Raw genomic sequence first — 15,494 nt, 5'->3', positions numbered from 1 at the left:
TTTTGTTTGTTTTCATCCCTCTTGTGAAGATACACCGCAAGAACATCGTGTAAAAGTTCAGTTTGTATAATGTAGAGGGATATAATTGATATTGAAGCTTTGATATTTATCAAGGTATGTTATAAAAACTCTTAAACATTATCATTGTATTATTCTGTGATATTCATAAAAACTAGCAGTTTAACATTTTTATTGTGGTACTTTATCGCTTGGAAAAAAAATGTATTAAGGCGAATGCTAATATAGCGTGAAATCCCAGAAACTACTCAATTATTTCATCGTAATTATCAATATTCGACATACATGAGCATAGCAATACTGGATCAGAAATTCTCAACATATACATACTAAAATCAAAGGTCCTGCGTCGAATTTTACTATTGTACTAAAAAAATGTATCGTCCTAAAATGTAAGTAGATACAGTAACTTATACTTTTCGGACCATCTACATCTCAGTCCGCCCTGGGACCATGAAGACCTGCAAACCCATCGAAACGTCGGGAAAAATAAAAATACAAAAAACCGCGAATGAAATGTGAAAACTAGTTTTATTTCGATTCTCTACAAAAAATCCCAATTGAATCCCCTATAAATAGTATGCTGTTAACGCATTTTGGCCTCTATTTAAACGTGTTGAATGTTCCAGCCATTACTCTTCCTCGTGTCTCACATGAAGTGATGGAGCCAAATAAATCGCCCTTACGTCTCACATATCACATGAAAATCCATGATACTATCGATCTCGACTGGCAAATACCTTTCGTTTATTGGACCTAAAGTTTAGGCATCATCATAAAATCTTTAGAAAAGTAAAAAGACGATCTATAGTTATTCGTAACGTATCCAAAATATAGGAATCAGCCTGTGTATGTCCAGTTCCCACAGGCCGGCATAATTATGTCTACTGTCGAAGGGTAATCATCTGTCGTCAGTCGACGTTCCACTGGACACCACTCATCTTACAATTAGGATCAGTAGGTCACTTTGCCGTGAAAAGACCTTAGTACACAAAGTTGAGAATAAACACAAAACCCATTTAATAAATGAAGAATGTAAGACCCACTTAAATCTGACAGAACGATATTCAGTGGAAACGTACGCAAAATAACGATTCTGATGCGTTGCCAACCACGAAATGCTTTTAACCTGCATTCTTGAAGTGCCATCGGTTTGCAAAGCAATGCATTACCCAAAGTGATTTTTGAAAATAAAGAAAAATGATTACAAAACCCAGCGTGCATTTATTAAATAACCTAAATTACATAAACATTAACACGTAAGTATATAATTATTAAAGAATATAAAAGATGTTCCAAATTAATACATTGATAAAGATTTATTTATCCCGTATTATACGAATTTATTTCCAAACGTTGCTTGACGTAATATGTCGCCAATTTTCAATACATTTGCTTATAAGTATTCTCTTTGATGTTAAAATATTATTAAACATATTTATCATGTATGTTAGTACGTGGCAACTAGTTGGAAGAATTCACGATTTTTTTTATATATTTAAAAACTAAGGAAAATAGAATATTCGTAATAGATTTTGGTTGCTTCTAAACTATAAAAACCTAGCTTAATTTGGTAACCAAGCATTGTATTACTAACTTAAAACTAAATACAATTTTGGACAATGAGTTCTAAAATCACAACATAGGTAACGTTTTATGCGCGCGTTTACAATAATTATAATATTTAAATATACTTAAATATATAATTTGGATAATTAACAAGTGCACTGAATCATTAAGAATATCTTAACACTAAAAGATACATAAACAGTACAAATTTTAAATCCAAAATCTACAAATTTGTTTTTTTACCTAACATAAAATCACTTTCATTGATGTGGTATTTTATTTATCGACTACACTACACTATAAAGTTAAAAAGCTTTTTTTTTAAACGGTTATTCTTTTGAACAACTTGTCAAATTCTAAAACAAAACCACTTATTTAGGGAGATAGGTTCTATACAGAGGCTGTAGTCAAGATATCTTTCTGCAATTAGTTACGCAATTTTTTTTAATTGAGTTTTTTTGAATACCTTATTTTTTATTTTTGTTTTGAAACTGCTATTATTTTTCGACATTGGCAACACCTTTAAATAATCGGTGGCAACCATTACATAACAGAAAAAGAATAGAAAACCTAATTATGTTTATTAATGACATATTATCTCAGAAATAAGTCTGTCACATACACATTTTTTTGTTTTTTATTAATGTTACCGATTATAGAAAGGTGTCTTGGGTATGGCCTCAGGCTATTTTAATTCACACATAACCTTAAAATAAGTAGGTATGCACTACACCCATTAAATTACCCACAGAGTCGGCGCAAATATGGCGGAACGCAGGACATAGAATTTTGTACTGCCAAACTATGATCGACATTATCTTCATTGAAATAATATTCGAAATTCATTAATACAACAAAAAATCGATTACATTTCTGTGTTAATTGATTTTGAATATTAAATCAATAAAAATAAAGTTTATAATAGTTTGACAGTAAAAAAATCTGCGCTGGGCTCCGCCATATATGCGCCGGCCCATATACAAAAAAAATATTAATTGAGCTACATTAACCAGCTACCACATATTTTTTCAAAAATAAATCAATCTATCTAAATTACTAATTGTAAGAACTATGTTACAAATAGCCTCAATAGTGTCGTGACAATGATAGTGTAAATTTCATTTCTAGACGTACTTTTTGAGAAATACTCATTATTTATATTAAATTAGTTTATAACCATTTTTCCAACAGTATAAAACCTCAAAAAGGTCACGAATTGAACTTTCTATTCTTAACTTTAAGGTCTATGTGTGTGACGGAGTCTCACGACTTTTTAGGCGTAGGTACAAATCTAAAAATAAATTGAGGAATCCATCTTACCTCGTGACGTCTAGACCTTCGTAATCATCTATTGTAGGACTGGAAACGCTCTGTATATTTCACGGGCAATAAATCTTTTTCGGCTGCTTACAACGATTTAAAATTCAAAGATACGTTGACTTCAGATAATAAAATATTCTAGAACATAGACTCATAGAAATTTCGAATAAGAATATTATAATTACAAAATAATTATTTATTTTGAAAATTATTTCGGAATCTTGGTAATTGTGATTTTTATATCATTTCAGTCTTGAAGCCAGTTTTAAACTATTTTTGTAATCACCAACGCTTGTTTCTAATCTTTTAACTATAAAAATATAATCCAATTACGTAATTATATTTAATTATGCTAACACAAACTGCTGGTCTTCGCAACTCCTGCGCTTGCCTAGTTGATGACACAGTTGTGGGGAGCCGACTATGTCTCCAAGGAACACGCTTAGAAGGTAGTACTCCTTAGCCTGGTCTGGGGAGCGCTTGTACTGGCTGAAAAGATAAAAAAAAAAAGATTATTTCACAGCTAAAAGGGGACGTATTTTTGAGTATGTGGTATAAATTTCAACTCGGTAGCCCGAAGCGTTTCTGAGAAAAAGGGTCTCAACAAACTGACAAATGGGTTAAAAGTGATGCTTAAAGGTTATGGCTTTGCTTTTAAGGTGAGGAACCCTAAAAACAGTCTTTAATAATATTAACCCTAAAACATCTTCCTTTGATCAAACATGAAAGCAATAACGTAGATAGTTGCTAAGAAATTGATAGCCATAGTAGTTTGGTATTGAGAAATAAATTGTACTAGTATTAGAGATATTATTATTTTTATTTTGCCTAAAATAAAAAAAAATACACATTTTACGCTAACCACACTAACCACCCGCCTGAATGGAGATTTCCCTGTGGCTAGGTTTTCCTAGTTATCCTTTTTTATTCTGGAAATACAAATTAATTTCTCGGGGCTTTATTCTAAATATAGTATAGTCTAAGTATTATAAAGTCAAGCAACGAAAAATAGCTTGTAGTTTAACGTTCGCCAAAATGAATCCGTTCAGAGACCTCATTCTATGAGAGTGTAACCACGTATCAATGCCGTGTTATCTTTATGAAATTAACGTGGAATGATATTTTGTATACCACTTTCAATTGTTTTCAATAATCGATCCCAAAATCAATCTTCAATCCGGTTTGGCGAATGAACCAATCAAATGAGTCATAATATGTAAGCATGAAAAAAAAACATTGTTCTAATTGGTCCATTTTTGAAATAGTTCGAAAAAAGCGTTTGGTTTAATCTATTGAAAATGGTGGTTAATCGCCCCGCCGTGTGTTACGTGCTTGTTACGTACTGTCAAAATATATATCGAAGAATAAGGCCCATGTAGAATCGACTACCTTTTAGCCAATAGTTCTAAAGTAATGGATTCCTAACTGCTCTTAATGGCTGCGACAAAAACCAAGAAATATCATACCTTGACTGTATCTACTATACGGAAAGGTATCATGACATTATACTTGATTGAGCGCAGATGAGATTTATACGGAACTTATCAACACTATATTCATATCAGTTACAATTTTCACTTCACTATACAAATGACAAGTCAAAAGCAACTTTATTCCCAACATCGCACGATATAATATAAATAAGCTACATTATTTATTAGTAACGCACTGGCATTTAGAAAAACAAAATATTTTTAACTCTACTATGGTTGTTTTAAAGCACATTTTGAAGTATGTTTACGTGAAAGAACGCTAGAACAGTGAAAGTGTTTTGCGGTGTTGCATAACTGACTCACCTCGGACCAAAGAGTCAGACGTAGTCACCCATACTCTGTGATGAAATTGTCACTTAAATTTCAAATAATGCAACCATATATTTTGGGTTGCTTGCACTACATTACGGGGAATCATCGCCACCAAGGCCTGAATTAACCGGATTTAATTAATTTAACGGTAATGACCGAATAATAAGTATTAATATTCATTAATGGTAATTATTGTTAGGTCGTCAGAATTACACGGCAATGGAATTATTTGGGCAATATTACGGTCACGAATAAAGTATAAAACTAGCTATTAATGTCTATTAAAACATGCCATACCATATAATTTCCTGTAACTGTTATTGTCTACTCGCTTTATAAAATACTAGCCTTTGCTCGCGGTTTCATACGCGTGAAAATGTTTTTCCGGGATAAATATTTTCTCGAGAAAAAATTAGCCTATAACACTCAGGAGTAATGTAGTTTCCTATTAGTTAAAAAATATCAAAATCGGTTTAGTAGTTCTTGAGATTAACGCGTTCCAACAAACAAACTCTTCGAATTTATATATTAGTTTAAATTTATTCCTGTCTTCATATTATAATATAATGTTAGGATATTTCGTAAAATCTACTCTACCTTTTACATTTAAATATTTAATTATGGAAAATGTCAACCATGTTTAACCGTATAAAGGCTGAATGAATTATAGCTAGTGTTCTATTAGTAACTCGTAATATTATAATGACAAAACATAATATTATATTGTTATACTACTTTAAAACATTATGTTAAACGCAACTTTAAAATATATATTTTTAAATTCTTATTTAGGAACCAAATACTAATATATAATATATCCATGGTCCAGTGAATTTTTAACCCTGCATCTGGTGAAAATAGGAGTGAGTTTCTAACACGTATATCGGTAAGTAATGCTTTTATTGCTTAACATTATCAATGGTGCAATCATTATGGAAAATGGAACTCTTCAACATAGGGCTCGTAATTACGATGTTGCATCTTTCCTGCGGGAAATCATGACATAAAGGCCGATCCTTTTGGAAGGCTTGCGTGTGGATATGGAACCAACACGTAGAGGCCCCTTTAAGATATATTACTCTAGTTGGGGTTTATACACCTTGCAAGTACACCCTCTGTCTTATGGAGGAAATACAAATAACAGCGCTTGCAAGGTGCAGATACTATTGTTACGAGGTTAATGTTTCCGACTATAAAGAAATTTTAATTCTATACCAGTGTATGGTGAACGTGGTGTTGCGTTACCGCGATTGCACCGTCCCACTTGCTGGACGCTGACCACTAACCTCAATACCCGACAATTGGACGTGGCATTGAAGCGCCAAATGTTATGAAATATTCATAGAAAGTCGGATGGACCGGGTCAAGGTCGCTGGGTTTGGAAATGTTTTTGTTATCGATAACGTTTAATATTCGGTGATTGGACGTGTGAGTTATGGATTATTAATATGTTGTATATTGACCAAAGTCCAAATTACTTACTACAGTCGTTAACGCTAATAGAATACAGAAACTACTGATGGGTCTCTCATATGTGAAAGTCCGCCTGGTTGGATACCAGCGCAATGTCTATTTCTGCCACGAAACAGCTGTGTGTAGTGTCCCGGTTTGAAGAGCTTTGTAGCCAGTGTAACTACTGGGTATACCTATAATAAGAATTAACATCTCATGTCTCAGGATGGCGAGCGCAGTGAAATACTAAATAATACTTTGTAATTAGCGTGTTGGGTGATGTTTTGCCGTTCATAGGCGGTAGTATCGCTTATCATCAGGTGTACGGCGAGCTCGTCACGTCATACAAAGCAATAAAAAAATGCTTGAGAATGACATATGTTAGCGATAAGTCCGTGGCTATGTCTCATACATAACGTTAGACTTATAGATTGTAGAAAGGCATCTTGGTTGTGGCATCAGAAGTTCCATGGAACTAGTTATGCGTTCTATTTGCCCGGTATGTCCCAGTTAGCAAACTATTTCGACAGAATTATCACAAATATTCACGAACACTATAGATCGATGAAAGCATATGCATTTTATTTTTGTAAGAGTACTAATAATCTCAGTTGGTCACATGTTTTGGGTAATATACGACGATAAAGGCTAGTCAATATTTTATATGAGGAGTATAATAGTCGTCAGTCTGAGATAGCTCTCGGATTCTCTTAGGCATTATTAAGCTGGGAATTCAACGCGAAATGGAATATAATATGACAAAACCGTGGATTACTAAGGACGTATCAATTAGACCAGTATATTTAAAGTGTGTTTCACAAAGCCATAGAACTCACGAAGCATCTGCGGGGGCTTTGCAACATATCAGCCATTATGAAACAATGTCAAATGATATCAATATTAATTACATAAAACATTACAAGCATGTTTTTTATTATTTTAGTGCTCAAAATTTTGTCTTACCAAAAGGGTTTCGAGGTCAAAATCGTTTGAGACTGTCTGTAGGTATTAGACGACGTAACTAATCTCCTTTTCGTGAATTGAATAACGTATTGTTACGTAAAAATCATGTAACATAAATAGGAAGTAAACTGAATGTTCTGAAAGTGACCAAGAATAGAACCAAGGAAGCTGTGACATAAACACCAATGTAATTGTATTGAAACGAAAGTGCAGTGAAGAAAAGTTTATTTAGATACTAGTATCTAAATTAACTTTTCAAAAACTTTGCAAAAGATGAGAAATCAATCAGGTACTACATTTTGACTGATTTATTGAATAATTTAACTGCGTTTTAAATATTACTAATATTATAATTAAGAGGAAGACTTTGAGTGATGATTTACGAGTACAAACATTGTCAGTTCGTAGGCAAATATGTTTAGAAATAGATACCATATATTACATAAATTGTCATGCTTAAACTTTGAATATGATAGAGGGACTGTCATTTCAACTTGTTTTTTTGTGAAATATTGGCACCAGCACAAACACATTGTACTTGCCTGGTCAATGCTCACTTATCTCTTGGACAAAATACACAAAAGCTAAAAAAAAAACAAGACAATATATCACTTATTAGTTACTTGTCAAATAGCTTTACCTGAAGACATCAGGCCAGTCTAGCTGCGGTCGTGGCTGCGCACGCGCCCTGGTCGCGTAATGCGCGCACACTCGCTCGAAGATGCACGCCTTCTCGCCGAACTCTGCTACAACGTACTTCTCTACTTCTAGCACGTCGAAGGGCTCTGCTGACTCGCTCAAGTAGGTGAGCTCTCGGCGGTTACGCGACCGATATGTGGCTGGAAATGTCAATTCAATTATATTAATAGATTTCCTGTTTTGTCATAATATTATATCGTACGTATTATACTGTCGCTTTGGATCGCAGTTACCATTTCAAATACGGTTGACATTGTGGTAGACCGTAATCGGGCTAGACGTTTTGAAAGATACATAGTAAGATATATGGTTTCGGAATTCAAGATCGTAACAATCATAATAAAATATAGTTGCAATTATACTGAATTATAATCTTAATAAAAAAAAAGTATGCTCAGCCGAATGATCTACTATCGATGTTTCTGGATCTAGCCAACGTCCAAAAGAACCCTAATCATTACATAAATCATGTTACAAATTAATATCTGGTTTACTATTATAAATGAGCACGTACGCACTGATTTATTGTCAGGCCATCAATTATGCATATTGTAACATTAAGTAACTATTACCTTGTCCAATATACAATGTTATGCATATTCGATCTATCGTTATATAAATAATAGGTTAAATTCATAATTAAAGTACAAATCCGGTTTCTGCATTAATTTGTCCGCTTTCGAATGCTTTGAATTGTAAAATTTACTTTCTCTGTCAATGGAAAAATTAACAAATGCTAATAAGCCATTTTATTGTTTATTGAGCCTTTCTTAATATATTAAAAGAGCTTCATTGGGCCTATCCCGATTTGTCCTCCTCATAAACACTGCAGCATTGAAATGACAAATATTGTTACTAATTAGATAAGGTAGGCATGCTCGGTACTGCAAATCGTTCTGTATGGCAGAATCTTTGGGAATAATTTAAGAGCTGCTCAGTTGCTCGATATTGGCTTTGTCTTCAATTTTACAAGTAAATATAAGCTGATATAGAAAAACATTGGTTTGATCGAAATAATCATCAAACCAAGGATCCTATCATCAAATCAAGGATTTAATTATTTGCATTATCTATCTCTTTTAGAATAATAAAAAAATCTTATATTTTTGGATGGGTACATAATACCATAAATTATAATTGGTATATGCGTATACAATTATTTATTACATTGGTTTACGATACGAATAATAATAAATAGTAATAAATAGTAATTAACCCAGATTAGTTAACTATTACTAATAGATGGAAGCCACAGATGCATGCTACCGACAGTGTGCTGTAATTAAATATTAATACAGTGATTATTACATCAAGTTTAGCATGCATATTAGACCTACGGTAATGGTAATTTCAATTCATTTTCAAACGCAGCAGGTTAGAAAGGATTTTGAGTTTTGTGGGGATGTGGCTGCAGATGCGATTACTTCAATTCACATTATTTTAGTACCATATTGAATAAAAAAGGTATTTTAAAAAAGTTAATTGCCAAAAAACACTCTAAATTAAGACTTACCAAGTTACAATGTAATTAAATGAAATATAAAACGTATTTCCTGATAATAATTAAATATACTATATACCTATCCAGATATTTTCAAGGTTATCAAAATTTAGGCATGATTAATGAAACATAACTTTCGTACCGCCATCTATCCCCAAGAGGTTGACGTCAAATAGGCATCCGGTTGCAATTTTAATTTTAATTATAAAGCTGTAATGTATTGCACCGACTTCTGGTATGGGATGAAGACAAATATAAAACCTGGCAACGTAAGTAACTAAATATGAATTAATCACAAAATTCTCTTATAAGTTACATTTAGATCTATGTTTCCTCAAACTTGTACCTGTCTCAAAAAGTATTTTGATTTCTCAATTACTACTAACGATTAATAGTCACTACATAAAATTTAAATTTTAAAGGAATTTTTATTAGAATAATACTCGACCATTATCTTATATGTTTCAAATATTGTTTTGAGAATCCGAAGTTGATATTATTCAAACGTACATCAACTACTATATTACTGTAATATTTATGTAACCGCAACAAATATAATCCAAGCCTAATATTAGAGCTGCCACTTGATAAGCCGTCGCTCGCCTCTACACACTGCTCATAATAATTAATACTGACCGTAAATAACAGATCTTTGGTTTGGAGTATTATGCAATCAATACAGTTGTATACTACTAGGTTAAATATTGTACGTGGGAATACAACCTTTACAAATAGAATGGATTTGCAGATCCATTATAATGTCAGTAGAATTTAAAAAACGCGTTTCTCGTGTTAAAGAATGAAAGAAAGAAACATTCATTCGCACAATATACTGGGATGCTCACAAACATTTATAACAAGGTACAAACAAACAAAAGTAATACATAAAGAGTTCGGGCAGCGTGCAACCCATGATGCTGTCGAAAAGGTTCCAGTTTAGCACAACACCGAGTAAGGTATGCCTGGCGCTTGTTTTCAACTAGAACCATCATCTGGTGACCCACGGATTGTATCCGAAGAATAAAAATAATTATTAGCGATTTAATACAACGATCTATTTTAATTCTAGCCCCCTTATTTATAGACGTTTTTTATCTAAGGACGGAGTAAAGCTGTGATAACAAGTCTGTTTCTTAGTGCTGATGGAATGGCAGCCTGCGTAGACATTGTGATTGGCTAATACTGAGATACAATTACTCCGTCCCTATATAAAAAAAATCTATGAATAAGGGGGTAGGACGATAAGTTAGAATTATCAAAAGCACAGACGAAATGTTTCTCGTATGCCTGACAGTCTATTTAAATCTAGAAGTCATACGTATACCAATGATTTCTAATTTCGATTAGGCAACTGTTATAAATGCTAAACAAAATTCGAAAGCAAATAACCAGAACTTAGATACTAGCAACAAAGTCCATTTACGTCAAGGTGGAGTTTGTATTTTCACATTTACTTTGTAAGTAAAAATATGATCATTACGCGATATACTTTTCTGTAAGATGTAGCAAATACGAAGATAGGACAATGTTACAAGACAGAAAAATTCAAACTTCCCGAGGGATAAAACTCGCACTCGGAATCCCAAGAGTATCAACTTCGCTACTAGCAGTATTTCATCCTATCTTATTCTCACGCTCTCAAGAATCCTTTTGTGCCTTTCTGTAAGCTAACTGTATTTGACAAGCTCGTAATGTCTAATAAATATTTCCATATTTTTATTGTTTTGAGTATATCTTTGCAGATTGTGGTGCAATAGAAATTTAATATGGTTTAGAGTATGAAACATTAAATAAAGAGTACATAGATATTTATAAAATATTAGGGAAAAGAGATAAAAATTGCGCACACTTAAAGAAAACAATAAGTGTTAAGTAGAAAATGTTATTTAACATGAATTGATGTATTTAATCCTTGTTTGTATTATAATAAAAATAAAGACTATAATGCTTTGAAAAGTTCAATGTCCAAATAAGCTCATGATCTGCAATATGCCAGGGTGCACGCATTTATCACGCACTGCAGTTGTTCCAAAGTGGAGACATAAATCTGCCATTCCCGCGGCTTGTTGAAAAACTATGGGTAATAATCAGTTTTAAATAGGTCAATCATTAACTTTAACCACATAACTGATTTTATCAGGCTAGACTATTGGCATCAAGTAAACAAATTCCAGATAATACTGAGAAATTATGATTAGAGATGAAAGATTTATAACTATTCAAAAGACCAAGAAAAGATAAAAAGATTGTGTATGCAAGACCACGTACATCGTCCGAACAAATTCCAGATAGAAGAAAAAAATATTTACGTAAAGTCCAGTTGAATAGAACTCAACCAAAGCCAGAATTGTTTTAAATAGTGCGTCTCGGAAGCAATACAATCAAAATCTGTGTGGTCTCTACTTTACATGCTTATTGTGTACCGGTGTGGTGTAGATGGAATAATAAGGCATATGCTGATCATACTAAAACGCCGCTGCATATCAAAATGATTAAGTGTATTCTATTGTGCTCAGATTAAAAATATTTTTATTCAACATACCGATTCCATGGCTACAAGCAATGAATTGATTTTAGGTAATTCAAAACAATCCCAAGTTGCACATACTAATGCTATACTATTTTCATAATACTCTACACTAAACGCATATATCATTACACCGACGCATTTATGGAGTAATCAAAGTTAATAGAGCATTACGTTTGTCCACTCTACTGTGGTACGAAAAGAAATGTCACTGTCTCCAAGCGTGACCAGTGAATTTGTTTTTACTTTCAAAGTACTAGTATCTATGAGTATTAAATATTTTGACGCTAAAAATAAGGTAATCCATGTAAAGTATATTTTGTGTTACATAAAGTACTCATTGTCAAATATGTTTTATGTATACCTATTTAATTTAATAATATCATATATTAAGTAACATGTTTCGTAGAAATATTTTTCGTTTATGAGCAAATAATGTATAACATATCTGGATATATAAACTAACACATTGTTAAACTAAAGGTTGCTATATACATGAAAGGAATAAACCTTACCAAAAAAAATACCAACCTGGACTAAGAGAATACGACAGTTTCTTAAAAAAGTTCGTCAATTTCACGCTGCCCACTATGAAAGGAAAACCTATTAACTGTACTGGCAACTCAAAAGGCGTTTCCTGACAATTTATCAAATATAGAGACGCCACCAAACCTACGAATGCAATTTTACTATTCATTGTTATTTTATTCGTAACCACCAACCACAAATCTAAAAGGCAATTTTAAAATACAATAGTTCGCGTGTAACAGTAAACAATCGTTGCGCAATTCACATTATGACATAACAAAACGTTCTTTTTTTGAATTTCCCGCGTGTTTGCGTTTCAAGTTTCGAACGCGTGTGCTCAACTATCTTGTCGAGCGGCTAAGATAGCACTGCAAAAACGTGTACGTGACAAGAAACGTAACGCCTTCCCCGTCCGGTGCTGCAACTTTATCGCACTTTACATTAGTAGGTCAATCGAATTTGTTATGTCATAATAGCTCTCATAGGCATTCAAAAAAGTTGCCTTGGCTTCATCTTAAACTTTTTTTCATCAATGATTCATAATAGTGTTAATTATTTAATTAGTTAACGTTTACGGCAATAAAGGCAATTAACTTAATGAATAACCGAAATAACCAGTAAGGTTTATCATTAGACACGAGTAATTTATAAATTAATTTTTAAGTAAACGTGTCCAAAAGAAAGATGTCATAGCAATTGCCAGCTAATTAAATAACTTACAAATATATAAAAATATTTTCAATTTAAATTAACCACCGACTCCTAAAAACATATTTTAATAGCTTTTACTCGCGCCTTCACCCGCGTGGAATAGCTTTTCCGGCATAAATGTCCCGCTTTAGATTTTCCCGGGGTTAAATTAATTTTGTTTTTTAAACGCCCTATATTTCAACGTAAACCTCTGCCTATACATCGGTGAAAACTTCATGCAATTCCGTACAGTAGTTTTTGTGATATGCGTGTACAAACATACAGACAAAAAAAATCTAAAAAATGTTGTTTTGGATTCTGTTGCTCTAATAGAGACCCCCATATAAATTTTTACTTAATATTTATGATACAGAGACATCAGCCCGTTATAATATATTTGATTACCATAAAAGCGTTATATTTTGTCAACCTAAAAAGGGGCACATTCTATAACGGACTTATTTTTAGAACTTTTTAAGAGGAACAATTCCATCATACATAATTGCGTAACTGTATCCATTTACGCAGCGCACGCAACAGAAGCGCTCCAGAAGAATAAATTTTCCTTTTTTGCAACATTTTTCATTGATGCTCCGCTCATATTGGTCAGAGTGTGATGTTAAATAGCGCACAACCTTCCTCGATAAATGGGCCATCCAACACTAAAAGATTGTTTAATTCGAATCAGTAGTTCCTGAGATTTTCGCGTTCAAACAAAAATAAAAACTCTTCAATTTTATATAATAGTATAGATTTGAATATACACATAAAACGCCAACTAGAAAGATGACATTGCTTGTGTTTTAATAATTTCTTAATAAACCGAATATAATGTCTAATATTTTTTTATTGTAGTGTTTTTTGGAAGATTTTTAACTTGCATTTATTTTTATATTATTGTGTTTGATGTTATTCCGATTGAAACATCAATAATACCCTATTCTATAAATAAAACGTTTAACGATTTTTAAAAAGTTGGATATTTTTTTTAGTCCACAATAAAATAAACCTTAAAAATGTTAAAACACAATCACATTAAATATACAGCCTTGTATGCAACACGCATATTAAAATCTAGGTTTGAAAGCGTAATTCGATTGCTTGACCTTTTCAAATATTACAGTATCAAATATTAATACAACGATTTCATATTTATATTAAAATACCTTCCTTACTTTGGGTTCTGGAATATTAATACATTTTTTATACCTAACTGAAAAAAACATACAATGGCAGGTCGTAACTTTTGCTAACGAATAAAAAAAAAAACAAAAATGGCATGCATGCTTATACTCAAAAACTTAAAAAAAAAATATTACCTGGACTTAACGCATAAGACAATTTCTTCACGAAGTTTGTTAATCTAACTGCCATGATGATGAAAGGAAATCCAACTAGCTGAACAGGCAGTTCGAAAGAAGTCTGTTGACTGGATCCTTCCATCAGACATTGGAATAACAAAAACGATAGCAGCGTCCAAATGTAGCACACTTTTGTTAACTCCATTTTGTTAATTCCCGATAAGTTTTCAAACTTCGAACGCTTTTCAATTATATAATTTCGACAGTTTTAATTTTCAAATTTCGAAACTTATGATTTTTTACTGGAAACCTTTATTTTAAGTTTATTTTTTTTTTATCCAAAGAGAATGTAAACAGTACGTTTATTTGAAGTTTCTTTCAATTAATTTTTCGACGGTCCAAGGCAAACGTTAGTCGTTAGGAATTAGCACACACGAATTCGTAAATTCTACTACACTACGACCTTTGCTGATCGTCCACATATAACTGGCCATATACAAATAACTGGCAGTGGTCGTGAGCTATATTTCGTAACTTAATTATAAAAGAATCATTACATTACGTTTGGACATAGCAAAGCCGAGGACACATCGATTGTGACAGAAACGCGTTAAACGCATACAAGCCTATAAAAGCTAAACCGGTTTTGCAAATTATCAATACTATTTTAATAAATCACTATGAAATTTATCAAAACATTGAAAAGAAAAAAATTCAGTTGCCTATTATTTTAAATCATATACGTCACTGCCGCATAAACATTTTTTTCTAAGAAATAGTATTTGCAAAAACTACAATAGTTTACAAGGACGTTGTATCGAAAGTGAGTGGCAACGCATCACGATAAGACGTCACCAAGTACGGTGCGCTTGCGCAGAACTAAGTGTCCTTAGACCCCTCCAGACGGTCTAATCACCCATGCCATTAAGCAATACGTGACGTATGCCGATGGAATGAAGTCTTAGCTAAATCTTGATAAAGTAAATAAGGTGGAACTGTTATTTGGTTGTGGCAGGTCCTGATGACCAGACAGTGTGAATGTGGCTACTAATTAGCGAAAATAGGACTTACCATAATAATAACTAGATTAATCGCCCAATATCGATTTTATTTATCAAAAA

At 32.7% G+C, this 15,494-nt stretch overlaps 1 protein-coding gene across 2 annotated transcripts; it reads right to left on the bottom strand.

The window, feature by feature from the left end:
• Window positions 1–593: 593 nt before the first annotated feature.
• Window positions 594–15,065, bottom strand: LOC115448242. 2 transcript variants are annotated; one of them, XM_030175614.2, is made up of 3 exons: window positions 14,392–15,065; window positions 7,768–7,966; window positions 594–3,396 (listed from the first exon to the last, which is right to left on the bottom strand). In XM_030175614.2, exons 1-3 carry the CDS (start codon window positions 14,576–14,578, stop codon window positions 3,255–3,257), a joined length of 528 nt encoding a protein of 175 aa, XP_030031474.1. In that variant the 5' UTR covers window positions 14,579–15,065; the 3' UTR covers window positions 594–3,254. The 2 variants fall into 2 exon arrangements, with proteins under 2 accessions (XP_030031474.1, XP_030031475.1); XM_030175615.2 differs by lacking the exon at window positions 14,392–15,065 and adding an exon at window positions 12,386–12,738.
• Window positions 15,066–15,494: the final 429 nt, after the last annotated feature.

Source organism: Manduca sexta, chromosome 6, assembly GCF_014839805.1.
Source record: "Manduca sexta isolate Smith_Timp_Sample1 chromosome 6, JHU_Msex_v1.0, whole genome shotgun sequence".
Lineage (NCBI taxonomy): Eukaryota > Metazoa > Arthropoda > Insecta > Lepidoptera > Sphingidae > Manduca > Manduca sexta.
The sequence above is the reverse complement of the archived record's forward strand: the minus strand, read 5'-3'. Positions and strand labels throughout refer to the sequence as shown.

What these genes read in the sequence shown, in the direction of transcription:
- LOC115448242 (XM_030175614.2), bottom strand. Translation starts at nt 14,578, where the DNA reads ATGGAGTTAACAAAAGTGTGCTACATTTGGACGCTGCTATCGTTTTTG. An exon ending in GTCTTATGCGTTAAGTCCAG is followed by an intron (nt 7,967 to 14,391) that starts GTAATATTTTTT and finishes TGACATTTCCAG; the next exon opens with CCACATATCGGTCGCGTAAC. An exon ending in GACTGGCCTGATGTCTTCAG is followed by an intron (nt 3,397 to 7,767) that starts GTAAAGCTATTT and finishes TTATCTTTTCAG; the next exon opens with CCAGTACAAGCGCTCCCCAG.